The 25,585-nt window shown below is 40.3% G+C and overlaps 1 protein-coding gene across 2 annotated transcripts in view; it reads left to right on the forward strand.

Moving 5' to 3' along the window:
* Window positions 1-25,585, forward strand: part of opcml (opioid binding protein/cell adhesion molecule-like) — a 436,850-nt gene that overhangs the window by 350,762 nt on the left and 60,503 nt on the right. For both annotated transcript variants that reach the window (XM_076888930.1, XM_076888929.1), the window contains one exon: window positions 17,072-17,197. In XM_076888930.1, coding sequence (XP_076745045.1) covers window positions 17,072-17,197 — 126 coding nt within the window. The remainder of the gene's footprint in view (window positions 1-17,071; window positions 17,198-25,585) is intronic.

Below are 25,585 nucleotides of genomic sequence, written 5' to 3' on the forward strand. Positions count from 1 at the left end.
GTTGCATTGACAATCTAACACAATGGGCAGCACATTGAACACATTTTATAAGTGGTCAGAAACTTGTAAATAACTCATGAAAGAATAAAGTTACGTTGAAACCAAGCACACCATTGTTTTTCTTGTAACATTACTAATAAGTTTGATGTGTCACATGGCCCTCTTCCTATTGAAAAAACAAAAGTTGTATCCAAGATGGCCAACTTCTAAATGGCCACCATGGTCACCACCCATCTTGAGGAATTTTCCCCCTCACATATACTAATGTGCCACAAACAGGACTTTAATATCACCAACCATTCCCATTTTATTACGGTGTATCCATATAAATGGCCCACCCTGTAGAATAAGGTGACACTTTGACACTCCAAACTCTGTCATGTATCTGGATTAAATCCTTACACCCATTGTCCGACCTTACAGTGGTGCAATGGTTCATTGGTTACTACAATGAAATTTGAGCAAAACAGACTAGCCTGCAGCATTTTTTTTTCTCGCTTTGATTTTTGGGCTGTGTTTGAACTCAATTTTCATTAGGCATCTTCTCATTCCTACACTGTAAAAATAAATTGCAAAATAAAAGTATTTTACTGTTTTATTACATTTACAGTTTTGTACTGTTCTTCTAGAATATCATTAAATTTACATAAATAGACTGTGATTTTACATTTCAAATGTAAATTAACGTAAAATCACTGTAAATGCAATAAAACATAATTTTCTTGTTTTTTAAATGTATTTGTCTGTACATATGCAAATTTAGATTGTTAAAATACATTCAGAAATGCATCATAATTTCACAAATATTTGTCTGTTATTTGAAAGATTGTTAAATTCAAATGTAATGCTATGGGAAAATATATAAAATGATTCTTATAAACTTTTTTTTACATCAAATAATAATTATTATTATTGTTGTTTAGGGCAATCATGGCTCAAGAGTTGGCAGTTCGCCTTGTAATCAGAAGGTTGCCGGTTCGAGCCCCGGCTCGGACACTCTCGGTCGTTGTGTCCTTGGGCAAGACAATTCACCTACTGGTGATGGCCAGAGGGGAATTATAAAGTGGAATTGTAACACTTTGAGGGTCTCAAAAAGCGCTACATGAATGCAATCCATTATTATTTAAACCAACTGTTAACTGTATATTTCTGTAAATTTAACTATTATTATTCATATTGCCGCATTCATTGACCTTGTTTATAGGTAATTTCATTGTTTAATCACGTTAAAATGTTCCTAATTTAATGTTTAAAAGCACTTGAAAAAGGCAAAATCCCATGTTAGGGTAACAAACTGTATTGTCATTACTGAAAATAACCGTATTTTCATGAGAAATATTTTTTCTGTTATTTTCTGGTATTATTTTGGCGCCCCAGCTGCCAGAATATTACTGTTTTTTTAGGATTTTTTTTTTTTACAATGTAATATATAACCTAGTCCATAAAAGTGTAAATATTCACCTACAGTTTTTTCAGGGTGTTTCTTTTTTGTTTTAAGCAGTATACAATGATACCAGAATGGCTTGTTTTTATCCTCTAACTGGTGTTTCAAAATTACACCAAAAGCTATGTCTTGTATGTCTGCAATCTATGTATTCATCTACTGCACACTGTAACCAAAGCATTTTATTTTTTGTTTTGTTTATGCCTATCAAAGTTTCTAATAACCACAAAGGTGACACTAGATATCAGTAGAAAAAAATCCAGTATACAACAAATACACTTTGTCTTTGCATGTGCAGATTGGATTGACCGATTGACAGCTCACTCTCAGTTGTCTTTATTTGTGCACCCTTATTAGCATAAATCTGGACTGCCAACCTTCTGAACATCAGTGGTGAGCATACTGACAGTTAAATCAATTAAATGACAAAAGTCCACAAGTTTTGTTAGATGAAAATAAAGAACCTAAATGTTCAAAAGACATGTTACAGATATTAGTATATCTAGTCTAATATGAAAAGCTGCTGCTGACCTCACTGTTGCATTCAACCAAACATTGTGTTGTTGTGACCAGGTCCACGTAACACCAAATGAAATATCACTGGTGATGAATTCCTGGTTATAGACACTAACGCAGTGATGCTTATACAGCGGTCCCCAAATCAGCCAAATCTTTGCCAAAGGGATAGAAGTCGATCACAAAAACTGCAAAACTAATATACACTTAACAAAAATATAAACGCAACACCTTTGTTACTGCTCCCATTCCCCATGGGATGGACGTAGAGACCTAAAATTCATTCCAGATACACAATATAACCATCCCTCCCAAACAGTGGTCACAAATCAGTCCAAATGTGTGGTAGTGGGCACATCTGCTATATTGAGATAATCCATCCCACCTCACAGGTGTGCCACATCAGGATGCTGATCTGACATCATGAGTAGTGCACAGGTGTACCTCAGACTGCCCACAACAAAAGGCCACCCTGGAATGTGCAGTTTTTTGCGCTATTGGGGGTCTGGGGACCCAGAACCGGTCAGTATCTGGTGTGACCACCATTTGCCTCATGCAGTGCAACACATCGTCGCATGGAGTCTATCAGATTGTCAATTGTGGCCTGTGGAATGTTGGTCCACTCCACTTCAATGGCTGTGCGAGGTTGTTGGATATTCGTGGGAACTGGTACACGCTGTCGTATACGCCGGTCAAGCACATCCCGAACATGCTCAATGGGTGACATGTCCGGTGAGTATGCTGGCCATGCAAGAACTGGGACATTCTCAGCTGCCAACTGCCCTGAACAATGTGAACCATGATTCATCCGTGAAGCGCACACCTCTCCAACGTGCCAGACGCCATCGAATGTGAGCATTTGCCCACACAAGTCTGTTACGGCGACGAGCTGGAGTCAGGTCAAGACCCCGATGAGGACGATGGGCATGCAGTTGAGCGTCTCTGAGACGGTTTCTGACAGTTTGTGCAGAAATTGTTTGGTTGTGCAAACCAATTGTTCCAGCAGCTGTCTGGGTGGCTGGTCTCAGACGATCTTGGAGGTGAACCTGCTGGATGTGGAGGTCCTGGGCTGGTGTGGTTACACGAGGTCTGCGGTTGTGAGGCCGGTTGGATGTGCTGCCATATTCTCTGAAACGCCTGTGGAGACGGCTTATGGTTGAGAAATGAACATTCAATGCATGGGCGACAGATCTGGTTGACATTCCTGCTGTCAGCATGCCAATTGCACGCTCCTTCATTGCTTGTGGCATCTGTGGCATTTTGCTGTGAGACAAAACTGCACATTCCAGGGTGGCCTTTTGTTGTGGGCAGTCTGAGGTACACCTGTGCACTACTCATGATGTCAGATCAGCATCCTGATGTGGCACACCTGTGAGGTGGGATGGATTATCTCAATATAGCAGATGTGCCCACTACCACACATTTGGACTGATTTGTGACCACTGTTTGGGAGGGATGGTTATATTGTGTATCTGGAATGAATTTTAGGTCTCTACGTCCATCCCATGGGGAATGGGAGCAGTAACAAAGGTGTTGCGTTTATATTTTTGTTGAGTGTATGTACATATATATATATTCGTTACGATCATTTAATATTGCAGAATTGTGGGGTGAGCTCCCTTCATCTGTATTTTAGAAGTGAAAAAAATTGTAAGTTGAGGCTGAGAGCCACACTGGACTGTTTTGACACATTACTTAATGCCTTAGGGTTGCCCGTAGCTATTGAGGCTTTGTTGAAACCCGACACATTTTATCTGTCCACACCTTAACACTGAGGGTTTTGTCTATTTGGAATTTTGATCCAGAAATGTGTGGTTGTACTTGCTGAGCTATAATCTTCTCTTGATAACACTCATACAGTATCATAATATTGCATGTCATCAAATTCCCATGCTATTGATAAATACCATTTTCAGCCCTTTACTTGTACTTAGCATGCCCAGAGCACAGCTTCTATTACAGTCTGAAAGTATGTATTTTTAATTTTGCAGGCTTGAATTCCATGCTTTTTGCAGGCTTGAATTGCATGAAGGATCATTTGCACATTTATGAGCGTAACACGAGCAAACAAGTTATCACTGAACCCAAACTAATTCCCAGGATAAAACCTTTGCATATATCTTTGGCAATATGCCAATGTCCATGCAAGATCTAGTTGTTTTTTAGAAATGCATAAACCTGCTTTTCTTTTTTCTGTGAGCCGTCAGCGACACCCTTTTAAGAGATAATGAGCAAATTTTTCTGGGTTTAGCATTTTCTTCTTGGCTGAGACAAACCGGAAGTGCAAAATATCAGGGCACTGTCTAATGGTAATGAATTCAAATACCTAATGGTGGTTGGGGAGAACTCTTGATTTGGCAGCATTTGGTTTAAGCATAGTCAACATGCGGAATGATAAACATAATGAGGGAACAGTGTTATCATGGTACACTGCTACAGTGCTATAAAACTCCTGTATGTGTTATATAGCCATATAGTTTGTAGTATCTGCTGTACTGACTCCCATGAAGTGGTTGTAAAAGTCATTACTGATATAACACTCCTGCTGGCAGCAGACACTGAGCATTGAAGGCACATTGAAGGTCAGATCCAGAATTTATTTTCTATTGACTCCAACAAAAATATGGTTCTCCAAAATATACAACCATCAGAACACACTTCACTTATTTTGCAGACTTGAGAAAATAGTGAGTGCGAACTTATAATTCTGTTTTCTATACATTTGGTACATGCAGATTTCAGAAGTGTGGTTGAAAATTATTGTTTTTCATGGATTTTCTGTTGCTGCACCATTCTTCCAACTGCTTGGGAAAAGATTCAGAATACTCTACTTACACCACAGGAGGCATTACATTTTAATTCGGCACAAACCAAACAAACTGTTGTGAAAACATGACCCCAAACACACAAAACTGAAGTTAAGGATGAGAAGAGAAAGGCAGGGAAAGAAGGGATATGCAAGATAATGCTGTGTTTTGTTCCCTCTTTCCATTTTTTAAAGTGCACATTCACCACTGTTCTTTAATTTTCCTGTGACTATAAGCCATGCAGCATGAGAAACACTCTTCTCCATGTAAGGCTGATCTAATATGACTTTGACAAGACATCAAGTCCAAGCTTTGATCTGTTGGAATTGAATAGGTGGAATATTAAAGATATTAAATATTAAGTATACTGACAAGAAACTGTATATAGATTAAGAAACATTGACAGGTGAAATGAATAACACTGATAATCTTTTCATAGTGTCCACGAAGTTGATCTGTTAGAAGGAGTATAGATTAGATTAGATTAGATAGAACTTTATTAATCCCTCGGGTGGGTTCCTCTGGGAAATTCGATTTCCAAAAAGCACAGCACCGACAGAAGTTTCAGAGTTACAGAATATTATATATATACATACATACACATATATATATACATACATACACATATATATACATACATACATATATATATATATATATATATATATATATATATATATATATATATATATATATATATATATATATATATACATACATATATATATATATATATATATATATATATATATATACATACATACATATATATATATATATATATATATATATATATATATATATATATATATATATATATATATATACATACACACACACACACACACACACACACACACACACACATATATATAAATACAGAGACAATATAAATAAAATATACGAAGGGGATAAATAGAATAAATAGGAATAAAAAATAAAATACAAGTGAATGAATTGCACATTTCGAGTATTGAGGTCTGTTGCACTGTTGACTATTTACAAAAGTATTGCACAAAAAGGTATTGCACAGTGAGGTGAAGAGGTACTACAGCTTAGTTGTTCCCCCCTCCTTTGTCCTCCTGTTTCCCCTCCCTCTCCCCTCCAGAGAGGAGTTAAACAGTTTGATGGCGTGTGGGACAAAGGAGTTTTTAAGTCTGTTAGTTTTTGTCTTGGGGAGAAGCAACCTGTCACTGAACAGACTCTTCTGGTTGTTAATGGCCGTGTGCAGAGGATGCCTGGCATTGTCCATAATGTCCATCAGTTTCTTTAGTGTCCTTTTCTCTGCCACTGTCACCAGAGTGTCCAGCTTCATGCCGACCACAGAGCTAGCCCTCCTGATCAGTTTTTCCAGCCTGGATGAGTCCTTCTTTGCTGTGCTGCTCCCCCAGCACACCACAGCATAGAAAAGTACTCCAGCAACCACTGACTGGTAAAACATCCTCAGGAGCTTCCTGCAGATGTTAAAAGACCTCAGCCTCCTGAGGAAGTACAGTCGGCTTTGGGCTTTTTTATACAGGTGCTCTGTGTTGCATGACCAGTCCAGTTTATTGTCCACCCACAGCCCGAGGTATATTGGAGAAACATAACAATTTGAGTGAGTTTGATGAGAGCCACATTTTGTTGGCTAGACAACTGGGTCAAAGCATCTCCAAAACTGCAGTGGTATCTATCAAAGTGGTTCAACGGATAGGATCATGAAACATTTCTGGTAAATTGCATATTAGTGGGCAATACTGCAGGTTGAAAAAGATCTTTAACCTCACTGCTTACTGGAGATGTGAATTGAAAACTGTAATTGTAAATACTACTACTGATAATTGTAACTACTGGTTCCCAGTAGTTCATTTCTTTGACATTGTTAGTCTCTCTGCATATTGATTCTGGATATCAGTTCTACTTGCATTTGCTCTGGCACTACACTCAGCTGACTTTAGTTCCTGCGCCAGAGATAGAAAATAGTGGCACAGTCTACAATATGGATAGACATAGACATTTTTATTGCACAAAAAAGGATGAGAGCCAATGTTAAAGTGCAAACTTCATCCAGGAAATGAAAAAACAGAATTATTCAACACAATAATAAAATGAATAACACAACTTCGGCTCTTTGCAAGGACCTGTACTGACAGCATGCTAATGCTAAACTAGCCATGAACCATAGTAACGATAAAGCTGAGTGAATGCCGACCCCAGCCTAGTGGCCAGAGCCTGAACTTCAATAGGTAACAAATGAATGACCAGTCACATAGCCTCTGTTTCTACCTGTTCCTGTTTCTAAAGTAGAATCACTGTGCCGAACACTTTAAAGTCTCTTTGTGCTTGTTTTCATCTTTGCTTTGTGTTGTCAGCTTTGTGTTCACACATAAATACTAAGAGAAAGATCATATGTGTGTCCTTATTAGGATAGTGATTTGTGGTGGTGTGTGGGACTCTATCATATTCATATATTGTTAAATGATGATTGCTAGACAACATGTTTCAGGTCATTTTACAGAGAAATGTGTAAGTAATGTAATGTGCACTATAACAAATTGCTTTGTCCTACAAGTAATTAAGTAATGTACTGCATTATTTTTAAGAAAAAAGTTGTATGCAATACGTGTAACACATTACTATTTTTAGTAATAACCCCAATAATGATCACTACAATAAGTGGAAATACCTCCAACTTGCACATTTGACCACACAGCATTTAATTTTCATAAATGTAATCTGTTTAATATGCTGCTTAGCAATGGTGGTGACTCTCAAAGTGGAGCCAGTGAGAACCCAACGAGAATCAATAAGAGAACTAGTAAGGAATCCGATTAATAGGTGATATTGATAATGGAATCTAAATCACTAAATTCCTATCAGTTCCCATCATTGCTGGTTTGCCCTTCTCATCCTGTTTATTCATGCTGGATTGTACAATAATTACACTAAGGTTGGCTATAGTAGCATTTCAAATGTTTTCAGAAGTCTGCATGTGAATTAAAGTTAGCATAAATATTCTTTTGTGGAGAAAGACAAAAAGAACAATTTGGTTAGCATCTACCACTGAGCTCTTGTACTCAAGGTGGAAAACAATTTAATATGCTGCCTTTTCATAGACAGTGTAAAAGTGGGTACAGCTGTGTCACAATTTAAAGAGCTCCACATTATGTTATTAGATGTTAAAAATGCATTAACCAGGAAATGCTAAAAGAGGTACAACGCCAGCACTGCTAGCCACCCATATTCAATAAAATGAACATGTGAATGAAAGTCTGTACTTGTAAGGAATTAAAGAGCTCTCAGTCAACGTGCTTGTAGTGCTGATCACAAGGTAATATATTTACACTATGCATCATGTTCCTTCATTTGGTTTCACTTCAGTGCTACTATTATTACTTTAGCCTGGATCCGGGAACATAACATACAATGGGTCCCATATGAAAAGGTGCCTTTGAACTGAGAAAGCTGGTACTGTGGAAGCCGGTGTTGTGCCTTCTACCAATCAGCAGGAAAACAAACTTAGTTTTTTTCCACTTCACCGGAGCATGAGTAGCCCCCCACCCACAGCCTCTGCCTTTGTGTTTCATCACATTTCTCATGCTCGAAGGTTTGGATCTCTTTCTGCTTCCTTCCCTTGAAGTTGGGTGTACCTCTGAATTAACAACGACCCCTGACAAGACACTAAATCTGACAAAGTTAACTGTCATGGATGTCTATTGCTCTGAGATAAGATGGCAGATTAGAAAACTCAGTGACAGTGATTCCTTTTATGTTACAGTTGCATAATAATTTGCTATGACGGAAGAGTTAGCGTCTATTATAGATTTGGTGACTGTTAGCACAGGAGCAGAGGCTTTGATGTTGGCATATGTCAAAGGTTCAGAGTCATCCTAAAACAACTCTGAGTAGAGGCGCTATGTTTCCTTTATTTTCTTCACACTATCTATTCACATCTGCAATAAATCAAATGTTTGATTTCACTTAAATATTTCTAATTGTCTTGTTTTACCTAGAAGTTTCATAAAAGCAGAAACCACAAAGGTGCTGTATTTCAGAATGAATGAGCTCTTTAAATGCATCTGAAATCAGTACTACAAAATCCAAGGAGTTTGTTTGTTGCTGTCTTTGATTCTCTATGTGACTCCTGCATCTCACACATGACATCAATTCAATTTTTTCAGTTTTATTTGTTGACCAAATCACAATAACAGTCGCCTCAAGGTGCTCTATATTTTAAGGTAGACCATATACATACAGAGAAAAACCTAACAATTATATAGCCCCCTATAAGCAAGCACTTTGGTGACAGTGGGAAGGAAAAACTCCCTTTTAACAGGAACAAACCTCTGGCAGAACCAGGCTCAGGGAGGGGCGGGGCCATCTGCTGCGACCGGTTGGGGTGAGAGAAGGAAGACAGGATAAAAGACATGCTGTGGAAGAGAGCCAGAGATTAATAACAAGTATGATTCAATGCATAGATATGAGGGGCCGTACAAGCCAAAATTCATTCTTTCACTCTCACACACATACATTCTTCTTTCACATACATATACTTTCACTCTCACATAGTTTTATTTTAATTTTTATATTTAGATCTTTATATTCTCATGTTTACACATATTTGACTGATTTAATAGTCGACGCGTCATTTGAAGCTTTGTAAGATCACTTTTCCTTCATTTTTGCGTTTACCTGTGGACGGGATTATTTTTTAAAACGGAAACGGAAAATCTCCGTTTTCAAAAATACCTGTGTAAGTGTGGACGTAGCCGAAATCTTTTATAATAATAAATAGGTTTGAACGTCATGGGAGTGCGCATTGTGCTGCCTGCAGTTACTCTTCCGGCCACATGGTTCGCTTTTGGTAGCACCCTCAGTAAACTATGTAGTGCTTTTAAAGACACCTCAAAACGATACTTTCTACTAGAAAATGGCATATAATAATAAACACAGAATACCATATTTTTAGATTATAAAAAGAAAACAGTAAGAAAGAAGTTAGCTATAGGACATCATCTTTCATTGAGCACAATGGCTAGCTGCTAATAAGCTAGCACACGCTCCGACTTAAAAGTTGGCAGCTACACAATTTCTCCTCTAAAACAAGGCACTTTTGAAAAGACCTGGCTATATTGTCAAAAAAAAAAAATAGTATTCAAGCAGAGAAGAGAATGGTAGCACCACCAAAAGTTCAAAAAACAACTGTTACAAGCTTCTATGATAAATAGCATTATAGATTTAGCTGATAAAGAAATACACAATTGGATATATGGAAAAATAATATGTTACCTTACCTGAAGGTGTAGTTTTATCCAAAAAGTACAGAGAGGCCAAGAGCAGCTGCATTCATTTAGGTGATCCTGAAAGAGCGCAAAATTTTCAAAGAAGGCGGACCGTTGTGTAACTCAGTAACTTTGTGTTCTTGTGACAAAGACTGCTTTGAGAGAAAATAATTTAGGTTCACCACACGAATAATAATTGCAGTAACGCTGGAGTGCTACATTTGCGTTGAATGAGATTAAAAATAATGTTTAAGCTTAAAGAGGGGCTTGAATTGATTTCTTTGAGTTTACAAATACTTAAGTGCAAAAATGTACTCCTCCTACCCCCAGTGCCCCAACAAACTCATTCATTTTGTGTTCAGAATCAGCCTCTGCTGGTTTTGAATAATTTTAGGTTTACACAAAGAAAATCAAATTAATTTGGTATTTTTTAATTGCATTTGTGAACAACTAACATAATTTGCATGTGTTCTTTGAAAGGAGGACCTGAATCTGTTTTTTGAGTGTGGAAAGGACTGCGGACTATAACGGACTATAAACGACCAGCTTCTTCAATGATGAATGCAGATGCTTCACTGGCTGATGAGCTGAACACGTTTTATGCTCGCTTCGACGCCGCAGTAATTAAAACAACAAACGGCTGCGCGCGCTCGGAGTGCACCAGTGAAGAAAATGCATTCGTCATCACAGAGCATGCCGTGAGGAACACCTTCAGGAGGGTGAACACCAGGAAGGCAGCAGGACCAGATGCAATCCCTGGCCGGGTCCTTAGAGCCTGCGCTGATCAACTAGCACCGGTGTTCACGGAGATCTTCAACCTCTCCCTGGCCCAAGCTGTGGTTCCCACGTGCTTCAAACAGTCCATTATTGTCCCTGTTCCAAAGAAACAACAGCCCGCTTGCCACAATGACTACCGTCCAGTAGCACTGACTTCAATTGTGATGAAGTGTTTTGAAAGACTGATGAGAGATCACATCACTTCTTCACTTCCTGCCACCATCGACTCACTTCAGTTTGCTTACCGGACTAATCGTTCCACAGACGATGCCATATCTCACCTGCTCCACACACCCCTGAGTCACCTGGACACTGGCAGAGGGAATTATGTTAGGATGCTGTTCGTGGACTACAGTTCAGCATTCAACACAATAATTCCCTCTAAGCTTTTCACCAAGTTGACGGATCTAGGACTCAGCTCATCACTGTGTCAGTGGCTCCTCAACTTCCTCACAGACAGACCCCAATCAGTGAGGGTGGGAAAACAAGTCTCCCCCTCCATCTCACTCAGCACTGGAGTGCCTCAGGGCTGTGTTTTAAGCCCCCTGCTGTACTCACTGTACACTTATGACTGTGTAGCCACATCCGACACCACCTCCATTGTCAAGTTTGCTGACGACACTGTTGTTGTGGGCCTGATCTCCGACAACATCGAGATGGCCTACCTGGAGGAGATTAGGAACCTGGAGACCTGGTGCCAGGAGAATAACCTCCTCCTAAACATCAGCAAGACTAAGGAGCTGATCGTGGACTTCATTACAAAGCAGGCGAGGAATTACAAACCCCTCATCATCAGTGGCACGCCAGTGGAGAGAGTGGACAGTTTCCGATACCTGGGTGTCCACATCACTCAGGACCTGTCATGGTCCTGTCACATCAACACCCTGGTTAAGAAAGCCCGTCAGCGTCTCTTCTTCCTCAGAAGACTTAGAGACTTCCATCTGCCACTGAAGGTGCTCAAGAACTTCTACTCCTGCACCATCGAGAGCGTCCTGACGTCAAACATCTGCACCTGGTTTGGGAACAGCACCAAGCAGGACAGACGAGATCTGCAAAGGGTGGTGCGCTCGGCAGAACGCATCATTCAATCAGAGCTCCCTGACCTGCTGTCCATCTACACCAAGCGGTGCAAGTCCAAAGCTAGGAAGATTATGATGGACCTCTCCCATCCCAACAATGGACTCTTCTCACTGTTGAGGTCTGGGAAGCGCTTCCGCTCCCTTAAGGCCAAAACAGAGAGAATGAGGAGGAGCTTCTTCCCCCAGGCTATTCGGGGCCTGAACCAGGTGTAGGACTGGACTCTCCCAAACACGTCACTATAAGACTGGACTCTCACACACGTCACCACACGCACCACCACACATTTCCTATAATCCTATAATTCCTATAATTTATAATCCTTATCTTTATAATCTCTTCTGCTATTTGCACATTCTTTACTGTACATTCCTAAGTTAATTTGTAAATTTTTGTAGTAAACTGTAAATTGTAAATATTGTAAAACTTTTCTTCTGTCATTTAATGGTCGGGCATTGTACAGCTACAAGCATTTCACCCCCATGTCATACTGTGTATGGTTGTGTGTGTGTGACAAATAAAATTTGAATTTGAATTTGAATTTGAATTTGAGAGTGAGCTGTTTTGGTGGAGGCACATTCTTGGAGTATGTCTTGTTAGTTTCTGTTTTTAAATCAGGACTTGAAGTAGTTTAAATGATAATTGTGCTATCTCTGCTGAAGTAAATTGGGAGCAAAGGCTCCCAATCCTTCCTAATCCCCTTAGTAGGAGTGGGAAGATGAGCATGGATGTTGTTGCTTAGCTTATTTTAGGTACCTACTTTCCAAACATCTAGAAATATCCATCTACACATTTTGCTATTGCATTTTCTGACACTGGCATTTGTCATAAATGTATGATTTATCTTCTCAAACACATCATTGCAAGTCATTCTAGCCATGCATACTATATCATTATGTACTTCTTCTTGTGCCATTAGGATAACACATTGTAGCATTTCTGTTCCTTTCCATGTGAATGAAACCCATTTACCAGTAGAATGAAGGTTAAAATTAGAAAAAAATATTGCAGAGAAAATCATTCTCAGCACTTTTGCCTAGATGTTCAACAAATATTAAAGGAAAGCATTAGTTTCCTCCTTTGATCGCTTCTGGATTTCATTTTCTAATTAACTACTTACTATAAAACCTTGGTTGTGCTGATATGAAGGATGATGCATCCCCAGCCACAAGCCACAACTTAGCAAGCCCGGTGGCAGGGGAGGTATGTTTTTTTCAATCACCTGCCTACTGGCATTATCAAGCTGGAGACCCTTCACTTACTCTGCAAACAGATGCTACTTCATTAAATTCTGTGGTCACTATAACAATGGTTCCAAACCGCACCACCCACCACAACCATCCCATTCCATTTAAAACTTCTTAAAAGTCCAGCATGTTACATTTTCCTCTCATTGAATCATACATTCATTCCATGGCATTAGTTTAACTGCTGTAAGCAAAAGATAGAGAAGTCTCTTAATTGCAGTTTAATGCAAGGCAACAGTACAGCATCCGCATCACTGCAGCCGCAGTCCAACTCCGTCTGCCCATCTCCCGCTCCCCTCACTAGTGAACAAGACCCCGTAATATTTAAATTCCTACACTTGGGGCGATAACTGGCCCCTGAGTTGGAATGGGCACTTCACCCTTTTCTGGATGTGGACCATGGTCTAAGACTTTGAGGTGCTGATTCTCATTTACATCGGGTCTCACTTAGCTCTGAACCGCTCCAGTGCGAACTGGAGGCCACCTCCTGATGAAGCCAACAGAACTGCATCATCTTCAAAAGCAGAGATGAGAAGCTGAGAAGAAATTCTGTCCATAAAAATGAACAAAATCTGTCACAAACGAGTTCCAAAAAATCAGAAGTAGTGATGCCATCTTGATGGTGTAAATTATCTGTGAAGCCTGTTGGGAAAACAGGACCCAAATGCAGGACTTCCAGAACAAAGACAATGAGTATATTTTGAGTGTAAAACAATACAGTGCAAAACAGTTTCAATATCAGCAGTGACTTTCCAGTGCAGTGAATTCTTTTCTAAAAGCTGTTGCCACAGCTCCCACAGCAACATTTACGAAAACACACTTGGCTCCCTCGACACGCTACACAGTTTCCTGAATATGAACAAAACACAGCTGTTAATGTCATGAGAGAAGGGGATTGGACCCAAAATGCAGACTCAATAGGCAGAACAACTAAAACACTGCTTTATTGCTGGATGTCCTAATACAAAAACAAAACTGGGAAAACATCGGAACTAAACTAATGAACATAACAACGCAGGACAGAGGCCGACGCTGAATATACACAAGGGCAGATGAGGAAACAAACCACAGGAGGAAACAGACTGACCATAAACTAACAAGACAGCTGAACATGAAACATGGTAAATGGCCTGCATTTGTATAGCACTTTTCTAGTCCTTAAGGACCCCAAAGCGCTTCACACTACATTCAGTCATTCACCCATTCACACTCACATTCACACACTGGCGATGGCAAGCTACATTGTAGCCACAGCTGCCCTGGGGCGCACTGACAGAGGCGAGGCTGCCGGACACTGGCGCCACCGGGCCCTCTGACCACCACCAGTAGGCAAACATGGGGTTAGTATCTTGCCCAAGGATATTTGGCATGCAGCCAGGAGGCAGCCTGGGATCGAACCACCGACCTTCTGATTAGCGGCTGACCTGCTCTGTCACCTGAGCTACAGCCACCCACTAAACATAGGACAAGAGACTGTCAAACTGAAACAGGAAATAGTGGCACACAGACAGACGAAACCCAGGAAACAGAGGGAGAAGAAATGGGGCCCATTACTGGAGAAACAGGCAACTAGACAAACATCAAGACAAGACTGACCTAACTAGGAGAATACTGAGGGAAAGACACAGAGATTTGATAAAAAGACATGAACTGGACCAACACCCAATACAACCTAAACTAGAAATACTAAATAAACTCCAGTGTGTAAGCAAAATAAACTAGAAAATATAAAATACACTGAGAACATAATGAATAAACTAGACTCAAGCATCTTAAGCATCTCCGCAAAGTGTGGTTGCATTGACCTCTGCTCCTTGGAAATGTGTTGTAATATTTTTTTGCGTCCATCCAGTCAGTCTTCCTGTATCGTTAGCATTCGCTTGACAGGGCTCAAATCCACTGGGTCCTGTTAGGTAATAAATATATAATCTTAAATGCTTTTATGCTGATTATATTGGTTTATATAAGAGAGGCCCAGACTTCAGTGTAAAACTAGGTTGCAGGCTGACAGGAAATTACATGCTTTTGCAGAGCGTGCTTTTGCAGCTAGAAAGTGAAACCAACTAGGCTGTTTGATCGAAACTTAAAGTTTGGTGTGATGTAGAGAGCGAGTATATAAATACCTAGGCTTCCGTTTGTGCTTCACACCTGGGGTTGTGTGTTTTGTGTTCAGGTCTCCATATCCGGATATGTAAAATAAAGATCATTTTTAAAGTAAAAGGACCACTTTGAGCCCTGTGTCTTTCTTGGCCGTAAAGAATACTAAAGAACCGGAATTTAATAGTCCATTCTGGCTGGATCATTCGGTCAAATCTGTCAGGAAAATAGGACCCAATGCAGGACTCCCAGAATGAAGACAGTGAATTTATTTAGAGTATAATGTAATCTTTTCAGCAGTGACTTCCCAGCTTCCAGTACAGTGACTCCTCTTCCAAAAGCTTCTTTCTCCACAGCTTCCACAGCAATATTTACAATAACACACATGGCTCCCTCCACATGGTTCTCCTTACTTGCCAAAACACAGTTGCACGAGCTGACTGTTGCCACACAACGATCCAGTGTTGACTGAAGCACAGCCACTCTGTTAAGTAGGTCTCTAGTGATGAGCTACAAACATGTGATCATTGTCAGGTGTGGCTGGCTTCAGAGTGGAAAACTGTCAAGGCCCCATGTTCATATGAAGGCGAGAACATGTGCACACACACACGCACATAAACGTACAAAGAGGGAAAGCAGGGACAATGAGCAACAACAAACAAAAACAGAAGCATCATGAGGACTAAAACATTACCACACCTGCAAAATAATGGCTAATAAAATGGATCACTTTATAGTCCAGTGAAATAAGCCCTATAATAGTTATTTCTAACATATTTTTCTTGGAGTGTTCAATAGTAGCTTTGCATGATTAAAAAACGTTTTTTCTTATATTCATCCTTGGTGCAACACCTCGCTCCTTCTGTCATTCTATTAGCGCATTCCTGAATAATTTTAGAGTCTTTCTCCTTAATCATAAACACCTTCATCTAGAAACGTTTGTGTTTACTTATGTTATCTTTGTCTAATATTTAAATTTGCTTAATAATCACATTTAAGTGTGACAAAAATATAGGAAATCAGGAAAGGGGCAAACACTTTTTCACAACACAGTAACATTAATACTATAAATGTGGCCAGGTTTGTACTCTAAGGAGCTTGGAAAGAAAAGTGTCTGGACGTCTTTAAGTTGCTTGAAGACGTTTCAACTCTCATCCAAGAAACTTCTTCCGTTCTAGGGCAGAATGGAAGAAGTTTCTTGGATGAGAGTTGAAACGTCTTCAAGCAACTTAAAGAAGTCCAGACGCTTTTCTTTCCAAGCTCCTTAGACTACAATGACCTGGATCACTGAGAACCTTCACAGACCAGGTTTGTACTGTTGTATTTTTGTTTTCTTGATATGAAATTATTTATGATCAATTAAGGCACATGCCCATTCTCATCTGTCCTTTTCTTCTATGAATGTCAACCCAGCATTTTGGGCTAATGTGGTTTTAAAGTTCAAGTCAATATGAGAGAGTTAAATTACAGTGAAGGACAGTAACGTCTAACCCTTGACTTGAGGTTATCCTCTTACAGAGCACACTCAATCAATGAGCCTGCCACACACACAAATCAAATTTCCTTGGTGAAAGTTAAAATCCTGTCGTACTTAAAATTAGTCTGATGCTTGTCTAATAAGCAATGTGGCATAGATACATGATGAAGAAAATCAATCATGTATAACATCACACCGAGCCAGAGAATTGAGAGATTTGTCAGCTAATTTCATGCTAATTGAGTCCCCATCCCTGGGGTTATTTTTAACCTCATCATGGGTCTGACCACATGCAATAGCAAGTACTTCGCTTATTTGTCATTAATTAGAGTAAAAACATCAATCACGATTCTTCTTTCTACCCTCAGTACCTGCCAGGATCACTAACATATCAAAGGACGTCACGGTGAATGAAGGCAGCAACGTCAATCTTATGTGCCTGGCAGTTGGTCGACCTGATGCAAACATAATTTGGAAGCATCATTCACCAAGGGGTAAGCCATGGTTTATTTTTATTTCATTGTTCAGCTGATTACTGTGTGTAAATCCTGTGATAGAGTACCCCGTAGCAGAACCTTTTGGATTCCAGTTGAGTTGTAAACTCATGGTGGCATAAAAAATTATTTTGTTATTATTTTGAATCATGAATTTGTTACTACACTTTTCTTTTGTCCAAAACTAGAAAATTTATATTGATCTCTATTAACATTCAAGTTGTCAAAGTTCATTTAAAAGTTTCTCAAAACAAATATGTGAAGCAACTCATTACCTCAGTGTAAAGGTGTCTAAACCAACTCCCCACACACTCAGATACACTTGAGATTCCCACACAACACTCCCAATTCTTGTTTCACATGAATTTTCTTCTATATGTAGAACAGCTATTTATCTCTAGATGGAAATTAATCTGTAGCTGTTTTTATTAACGTACACTTTCCACAACAGGGTTTAAGATTAATTATAGGCCGCAACCCTTTCTTCTTTTCAAAGTGGTGGATTTAAGGAGATGAAACTGCACAGTCTGTGGCCTGACAAGAATGAACTCCAATCAAAGTATTACTTGGCTAGAGGCCACAGCTCATTTTTTGATTGTTTGGCTTGTTTGGATTGTTGGCTCCTCACAGCAAAATACCACCTAAGATGCTCTGTGTGCCACTACGTATGTGTATCTTTGTGTGTTTTATGTTCTAATTGCGCTTCCAACTGTGCTTTCAGCAGTGTATGTTATGTGCTGCTTCTCTATAGGATCAGATATTAAGCCTCCAACATAACATGAATGCTTACAGCCAAGCTGTTGCTCTTTCTTTTACAGTTGTCTAGAGCCAGCAAAACCTGGTTTCCACACCGTAGGAACCCTTCACTACCTCAGTCATTCAGTGTTTCTGCCTCCCTGCATTTACTGGTTTCCTTAGTGTTTAAAAATGCTATAAAATAAGTCTTAAGTCATATTCAGTTCAATCCAGTTTAATTTGTATAACACCAAATCACAACTACAGTTGCCCTAAGGCAATTAAATTAAATCAGTTAATCCCTATTAGAATAACTACAGTGTGGACTGGTGTGATTAACACAGACTGCATATTCAATTCAGTTTTAAGTTTTAAGAAATACAAATTATGTTGCATTTCAAAACATACCTTTTATTTTATCAAGAGGAAATTAAAGGAAATAGTAAGTAAAATGTAAATATAAAAAGTCACTCTGTTATGTGATTTGAAACTCCCCCCATATCAGAAAGAAACTCTTTACAACCCACTGTGAGCTGGTGCACAGTTGCAAGAATAGTGGTAAATAGAATTAGAAGTAATAAACTGGCATCAACAGCCAGTCAACCTGGTATATTGCCTTTATGCTTGTGCGTGTATGTGCTCTAGTCAGTGGGGAAAGTAATGGATTATCTTACTTGGCGTTTCTCTGACTAGCACTAAAGAAAAGAAATACTATGTGGGGAGATCTTTGGGCAGCCAAAGAAATTGTTGCTGGCACTCAGAATCGTAAATGTTTTTCCTGCAGAGTAGCATTTCAGACTCGCTTATTACCATTTGCTTTTCATGTTTGTCACTAGTGATAATGAACCATTCCCTCAAAGGATAGTGTTGGTGCTTGTTTGCTCACTTCATTGCCAAACCGTGTTTTTCAAGATTTAAGCTGCTTGAATGTTTCAAATGTCTTAAATCTGCAATGTTGTCTTGCACTTTATATTACTTATATAACTGGCATAAAATGTTCACTCTCAAATAGTGTCAGCAACAGAAACGATTGTAACTTTGCATAGAAGGTGCTGCACCTTCACTGTGAATAAGAAAAGAATCTTTGGCAAATGTTACTTATTTTGAACTTAAAATTTCACAAGAAACTGTTTCAAGTGAATTACTGTAAAATTACCGTGTATGTGGAGTACATGAAACACTACATGTACTAAGTCTAATTTATACCACTGACACCTATTCTGAACAACTGTTACACATTTAACACTGTGCATGAAACTGAATTTAAAATTAAAATTCTTGAAGTTACAGTTTTAGAGTAAATGTAGTGCTATCTTGTCCAAATACATAAAATGGCATTGTTGTTAATACTCCTACATTGATTTATGTAAGCTAACTAGTGACAGAACATACATACATACATAACAATAGAGACAGAAACAAACAAAAAAAAGCAGGTCTAAAGGGTGAATTTTGTATTTTTTTCCTGGCTGTAGCAATGAGTTTTATCTTTAAAAAGACAAGGGAAGAATAGCCAATTTGATGCTTTTGATGCCTCTGCCCTTAACCCTTGGATGCACAACCTACCAATACCTACACTCTTCCACGGGTGTGGAAGAGTGCAGAGGACTCCCAAAAAACACACCGAATGGTACATACCAGTTCACTTCCTGCAAGAATGGTTAATCAAATGAAGGCCATGAGCTTATGTTAGATTACATTTTTCCACTCTTTTCCCCTGTCTCTGGCTACTCTTCGTGCCTCCATGTTTGTGCATGTCAGCACCTCCTCTATTATATTATCAGACATGAACATCTTCCATGCATCTATTGGGGAGACAGTACTAAACCCAGGTGCAAGCCCTGGCCAACTATTCAGAATATTGAGCAGGAAGAGGGGCTCATTCTGTTAGACACAATATCCATTTCCTCTTCAGAGGACTTCTCTGTGTCTCACTGGCCTTATTCAGTGGTGTAGTCTGGGTCCTCTATATCTAAGATGTCAGATTCTGAGTCAATGCCTCTGATGGGCTCTTCATCCCCTCCATCCTGGATCATTTGTAGGGCAAGGTCCACAGGGATCCTAGCTGGCCTCATAGTAGCTATGTTACTTTAGATATTAAAAATAAACATCAGAAAGGACAATGTTTGAAATGCACAGAAAAGTATAAATCGTTTGTTACTGTCTAAAAATAAATTCCTGATCCATCAGAAGTGTAAGTGGGACACTCAGAGTTGCTAAGAATTAAAGGTTCATAGAAAATTCCATAGGAACTGCTTGGGGTCATTTTTGATCCCACTTGTGGAAGAGTGGGGTAGTGATACAAAAACTGCATTTTTTAAATTATTGAAAAAATAAATAAAATCGCAAATAGCCTCATGTTACAAACATATTTTATGAGGAATACCTTCAACATGAATATATTACAACTTTTCATTTTTAAGATTTTGAAGAAAAACAACCCATGGGGTCATTTTTGACCCCACGTGTGCATCTAAGGGTTAAGCTCTGAAAGCAGTTCCAGCATAAAGTCGCAAAAGTCAAGCCTTTCCTCCATTAAGAGACAAGAGGCTGTAGTAGAGCTGGCTGCCACACAAGCTGCACTAAAGGTCCTGCAGGAGATAGAATGTGAACAACAAGAACTTGAAAGCCTTGAAGAAGAAGATAGAAAGAGGATTGCATTACAAGAGGAAGAAAATGTGGCAAGAAAGAAAGCACTGGAAGAGAAGTGCTTACAGACTGTTAAGAAGTTAAGTGCGGCAAAGGCACGGCTCCAAGTTTATGAACAAGATGCAAGCTCAGATGAGGAAATAACAGAGTTACTTCATAACCATGCAGCTCAGCAACATAGATCTCCAGGAGCTGTAAGGAGTCCACGTGAGCATCCCGTGATACACCAAACAGATAGTGTCACAGTCCTTGCTGAAGCAATAGCAGAGTCTATTAATGTAAGCCGTCTACCAGTACCTGAACCTTCTGTCTTCATAGGAGACCCACTGAGAAACAACGATTGGAAGATGTCATTTCAAACCCTAATAGGTAGGAAAAACATTCCAGTAAATGAAAAGGCCTATTACCTTTGTAAATACGTTGGTGGACCTGCAAAAAGGGCCATCAAAAGTTACACTCAACAAAAATATAAACGCAACACCTTTGTTACTACTCCCATTCCCCATGGGATGGACGTAGAGACCTAAAATTCATTCCAGATACACAATATAACCATCCCTCCCAAACAGTGGTCACAAATCAGTCCAAATGTGTGGTAGTGGGCACATCTGCTATATTGAGATAATCCATCCCACCTCACAGGTGTGCCACATCAGGATGCTGATCTGACATCATGAGTAGTGCACAGGTGTACCTCAGACTGCCCACAACAAAAGGCCACCCTGGAATGTGCAGTTTTTTGCGCTATTGGGGGTCTGGGGACCCAGAACCGGTCAGTATCTGGTGTGACCACCATTTGCCTTATGCAGTGCAACACATCGTCGCATGGAGTCTATCAGATTGTCAATTGTGGCCTGTGGAATGTTGGTCCACTCCACTTCAATGGCTGTGCGAGGTTGTTGGATATTCGTGGGAACTGGTACACGCTGTCGTATACGCCGGTCAAGCACATCCCGAACATGCTCAATGGGTGACATGTCCGGTGAGTATGCTGGCCATGCAAGAACTGGGACATTCTCAGCTGCCATCTGCCCTGAACAATGTGAACCATGATTCATCCGTGAAGCGCACACCTCTCCAACGTGCCAGACGCCATCGAATGTGAGCATTTGCCCACACAAGTCTGTTACGGCGACGAGCTGGAGTCAGGTCAAGACCCCGATGAGGACGACGGGCATGCAGTTGAGCGTCCCTGAGACGGTTTCTGACAGTTTGTGCAGAAATTGTTTGGTTGTGCAAACCAATTGTTCCAGCAGCTGTCTGGGTGGCTGGTCTCAGACGATCTTGGAGGTGAACCTGCTGGATGTGGAGGTCCTGGGCTGGTGTGGTTACACGAGGTCTGCGGTTGTGAGGCCGGTTGGATGTGCTGCCATATTCTCTGAAACGCCTGTGGAGACGGCTTATGGTTGAGAAATGAACATTCAATGCACGGGCGACAGATCTGGTTGACATTCCTGCTGTCAGCATGCCAATTGCACGCTCCCTCATTGCTTGTGGCATCTGTGGCATTTTGCTGTGAGACAAAACTGCACATTCCAGGGTGGCCTTTTGTTGTGGGCAGTCTGAGGTACACCTGTGCACTACTCATGATGTCAGATCAGCATCCTGATGTGGCACACCTGTGAGGTGGGATGGATTATCTCAATATAGCAGATGTGCCCACTACCACACATTTGGACTGATTTGTGACCACTGTTTGGGAGGGATGGTTATATTGTGTATCTGGAATGAATTTTAGGTCTCTACGTCCATCCCATGGGGAATGGGAGCAGTAACAAAGGTGTTGCGTTTATATTTTTGTTGAGTGTAATTCCTATTAAGAACAGATGCAGCTTACGACTCAACATGGGATATCCTGGAAGAAAGATTTGGAAGCTCATTTGTGATAGCTAAAGCTTTCCAGGATAAGCTTGCAGCATGGCCCACAATCAGACCCAAAGACAGTGTTGAGCTGAGGGATTTTTCAGACTTCCTTAGAGGCTGCCAGGCTGCAATGTCCCAGATTAAGAGTCTGGAAGTATTGAACGACTGTGATGAAAGTCAAAAACTAACAAAACTGCCAGAATGGCTGGTGGCCAGTTGGAATAGGAAGGTGATTGAGATAGAAGAAACTTGTAGTGTGTTTCCTACTTTCAGTCAGTTTGTAGAATTCATCACAAAGGAAGCAAAAATAGCTTGCAATCCAGTAACTTCTCTTCATGCCTTGAAGTCCAGTGATGGTGAAAAAATAAAGACAACAAAGGCACGAAACGTTGGTGCAAAGGTGCTTGTGAGCAACTCTGAAGAGAATGCAGAACCCAAGAGATGCACCTTCTGGGAAAAATGCAATCATGGTATTCAGACATGCTGGAAATTCAAGGAAAAACGAGTTGAAAAATGCGTTAAATTTGTCCAGACAAAGAAGTTGTGCTTTGGATGTTTACAACCAGGACATCATTCAAGGACCTGCAAAAGAAGGAGTCTTTGTGAAACATGTAAGGAAAGACACCCAACATGTTTACATGAAGATTGCGAAAGGGCAACCAGAAGAGAGAAAAGCAGTGATGAGCATGGGGAGAGTGTAAAAAACTCAAAATATGCTAAGTCAAAGGAAAGAACAGAGAGCAAACACACCCCTGAACCATCAAATGAAGCTACATCAAACAGAGTAGTGCAAGGCATGGACAGCATGTACTCCTCTACAGTTGTCCCAGTTTGGTTATCTACATCAACTAACCCAGAGAATGAAATTCTCGTATATATGCACTACTTGATAACCAAAGCGATACCACATTTGTCATGCAAGATAAGGGAGAAGCTCTGGTAACTAAAGGGGAGTCTGTGCAGTTAAAACTCTCCACACTTTCATCCAGAAATACAATCATCCCAAGTCAGAGTTTAGTTGGACTCCAGTTGAGAGGTTTCTATTCATCAAAGAAGATTTCTCTCCCTGTAACCTATTCAAGAGAGTTCATACCTGTCACGGTTCTGGGTCGGTTTGACCCAGCATTTTGAGTTTCTTATGTTTTGGTTTATTTTTGCATTGTTGATTAGTTCTTATTCTCTGGTGATACTGTTTTGATTATAATTATATTCTGATTCTTTAGTTATCTGATGATGATGTTGATGATGATGACGATGATGATTATTTCTGGTTTAGATTTTGTTATCTTGCCCTCATGTTTGGTTTAGGTTGCCTGTGCTTAGTCTTCTCTGCCCGTATGTCCCTCTGTCTGTCCATGATGTCATTATGCCTGTTTACGAGTCTGTGTCTCTGTCTGGCGTGTGCTTCCTGTTTTATTTTGTAGGTCTGTGTCCTTTGTCAGTGCGTTCAGCTTTGTGCTCTCCCTGTCTCGTCAGTGTAATCAGCGTCAGCCATGTCTCCCAGCTGTTTCCTCTTCACTCCGTTCACCTCTTGTATTTAGTGTCTGTGTCTTCCCCTACTCGGTGTCGCGTCGTTAACATCTGTTCACCCTCTGTGTGTTCCGTTTGCCAGCCAGCCTACCTGCCTAGTTATTCTGTTCTTCCAGTTTAGTTAGTGTTTTTCTGTTCTGCTTCTTACCAGCAATAAAGCTGTGTGTTTTTGAGTTACTTCCACCTCAGTGAGTCCTGCATTTTGGGTCCTCTCTTCCTGCCTGCCTACACATAGACATGACAATACCTGCCAATCTAAGTCACATTCCTACACCAAAAATGGCAAGAGCTTGGCCACACCTAGAGCATCTTGCTGCGGAGATTGCTCCATTGATTGAGTGTGATGTAGGGCTTCTCATAGCATATAACTGCCCACAGGCTTTGCTAACCCGAGAGGTTGTCCCAGGTAAAGACAACGAGCCATTTGCTCAAAAGACATATTTAGTATGGAGCATAGTCGGTTGTGTTAGCCCATGTGTCAACAATGGTGATTCCATAGGAAGCAGCCACAAGATTGTCATGAAGTCGGTGAAACCTCATCTCCAGACATCTAAGAAGCTCACAAATGAAGTGAAATACATATGTTGAACCCAAGTTAAGGAGTTAATTTCGCCACCAGATGTGCTGAGGATGCTTGAGTATCACTTCAGTGAGAGAAGAGTGGAGGATCCTAATTTATCTCAGGAAGATTTGCGTTTTCTAACCATAATGGAAGAAGGAATCAAAATTAAAGCAGACGGTCACTGTGAAATGCCGCTTCCCTTCAAGAAAGATCGACCAAATCTCCCAGACAAGGCATGTGCAGTTCATAGGCGCCGATGCTTGAAAGAAAGATTCGAAAAAGACAAACAATACCAAAAGGACTACACAACCTTTATGAGTGAAATCATAACAAATGGGGACGCAGAAAAGGTCCCAAGAGGAGAAATTAACAACAGTCCTGTGTGGTACATTCCTCATCATGGAGTGTATCATCCACACAAGCCAGGAAAAATATGGGTTGTGTTCAACTTCTCAGCAAGATTTGAAGGCGTGTCATTAAATGACTACCTTCTCACTAGACCAGAATTAACGAACAGCCTGATAGGTGTTCTCTGCCGCTTTCGCAAGGGACAAGTCGCTATAATGTGCGATATTGAGTGTATGTTCCATCAGTTTCACATCAAAGCAGAGGACCAGGACTACTTGAGATTTCTCTGGTGGGACAATGGAAACTTCCAGGCTCAACCATCTGTCTATCGCATGCGAGTGCACCTATTTGGAGCTGCCTCCTCCCCTGGTTGTGCAAAAATTTTGGGTTGAAACATATTGCCGCCCAAGGACATGGTCACTACAGTGAAATAACCATTCAGTTCATTGAACAAAACTTTTATGTGAACGATGGGCTCACAAGTGTCGCAACCAAAGATGAAGCCATCAAGTTGGTATAGGAAGCAAGGCAACTCTGCAGTGCTGGCAAACTGCAAATTCACAAATTCATTTCCAACAATCATGAGGTACTTGCATCCATTCCAGAGAGTGAACGTGCAGATTGAGTACAAAATAGTGACTTGGTTCTTGGTGAGTCCCAAATTGAGAGAGCTCTGGGAATCAAATGGTGCATTGTTTCAG

The sequence above is a fragment of the Maylandia zebra genome, linkage group LG10, assembly GCF_041146795.1.
Source record: "Maylandia zebra isolate NMK-2024a linkage group LG10, Mzebra_GT3a, whole genome shotgun sequence".
NCBI lineage: Eukaryota > Metazoa > Chordata > Actinopteri > Cichliformes > Cichlidae > Maylandia > Maylandia zebra.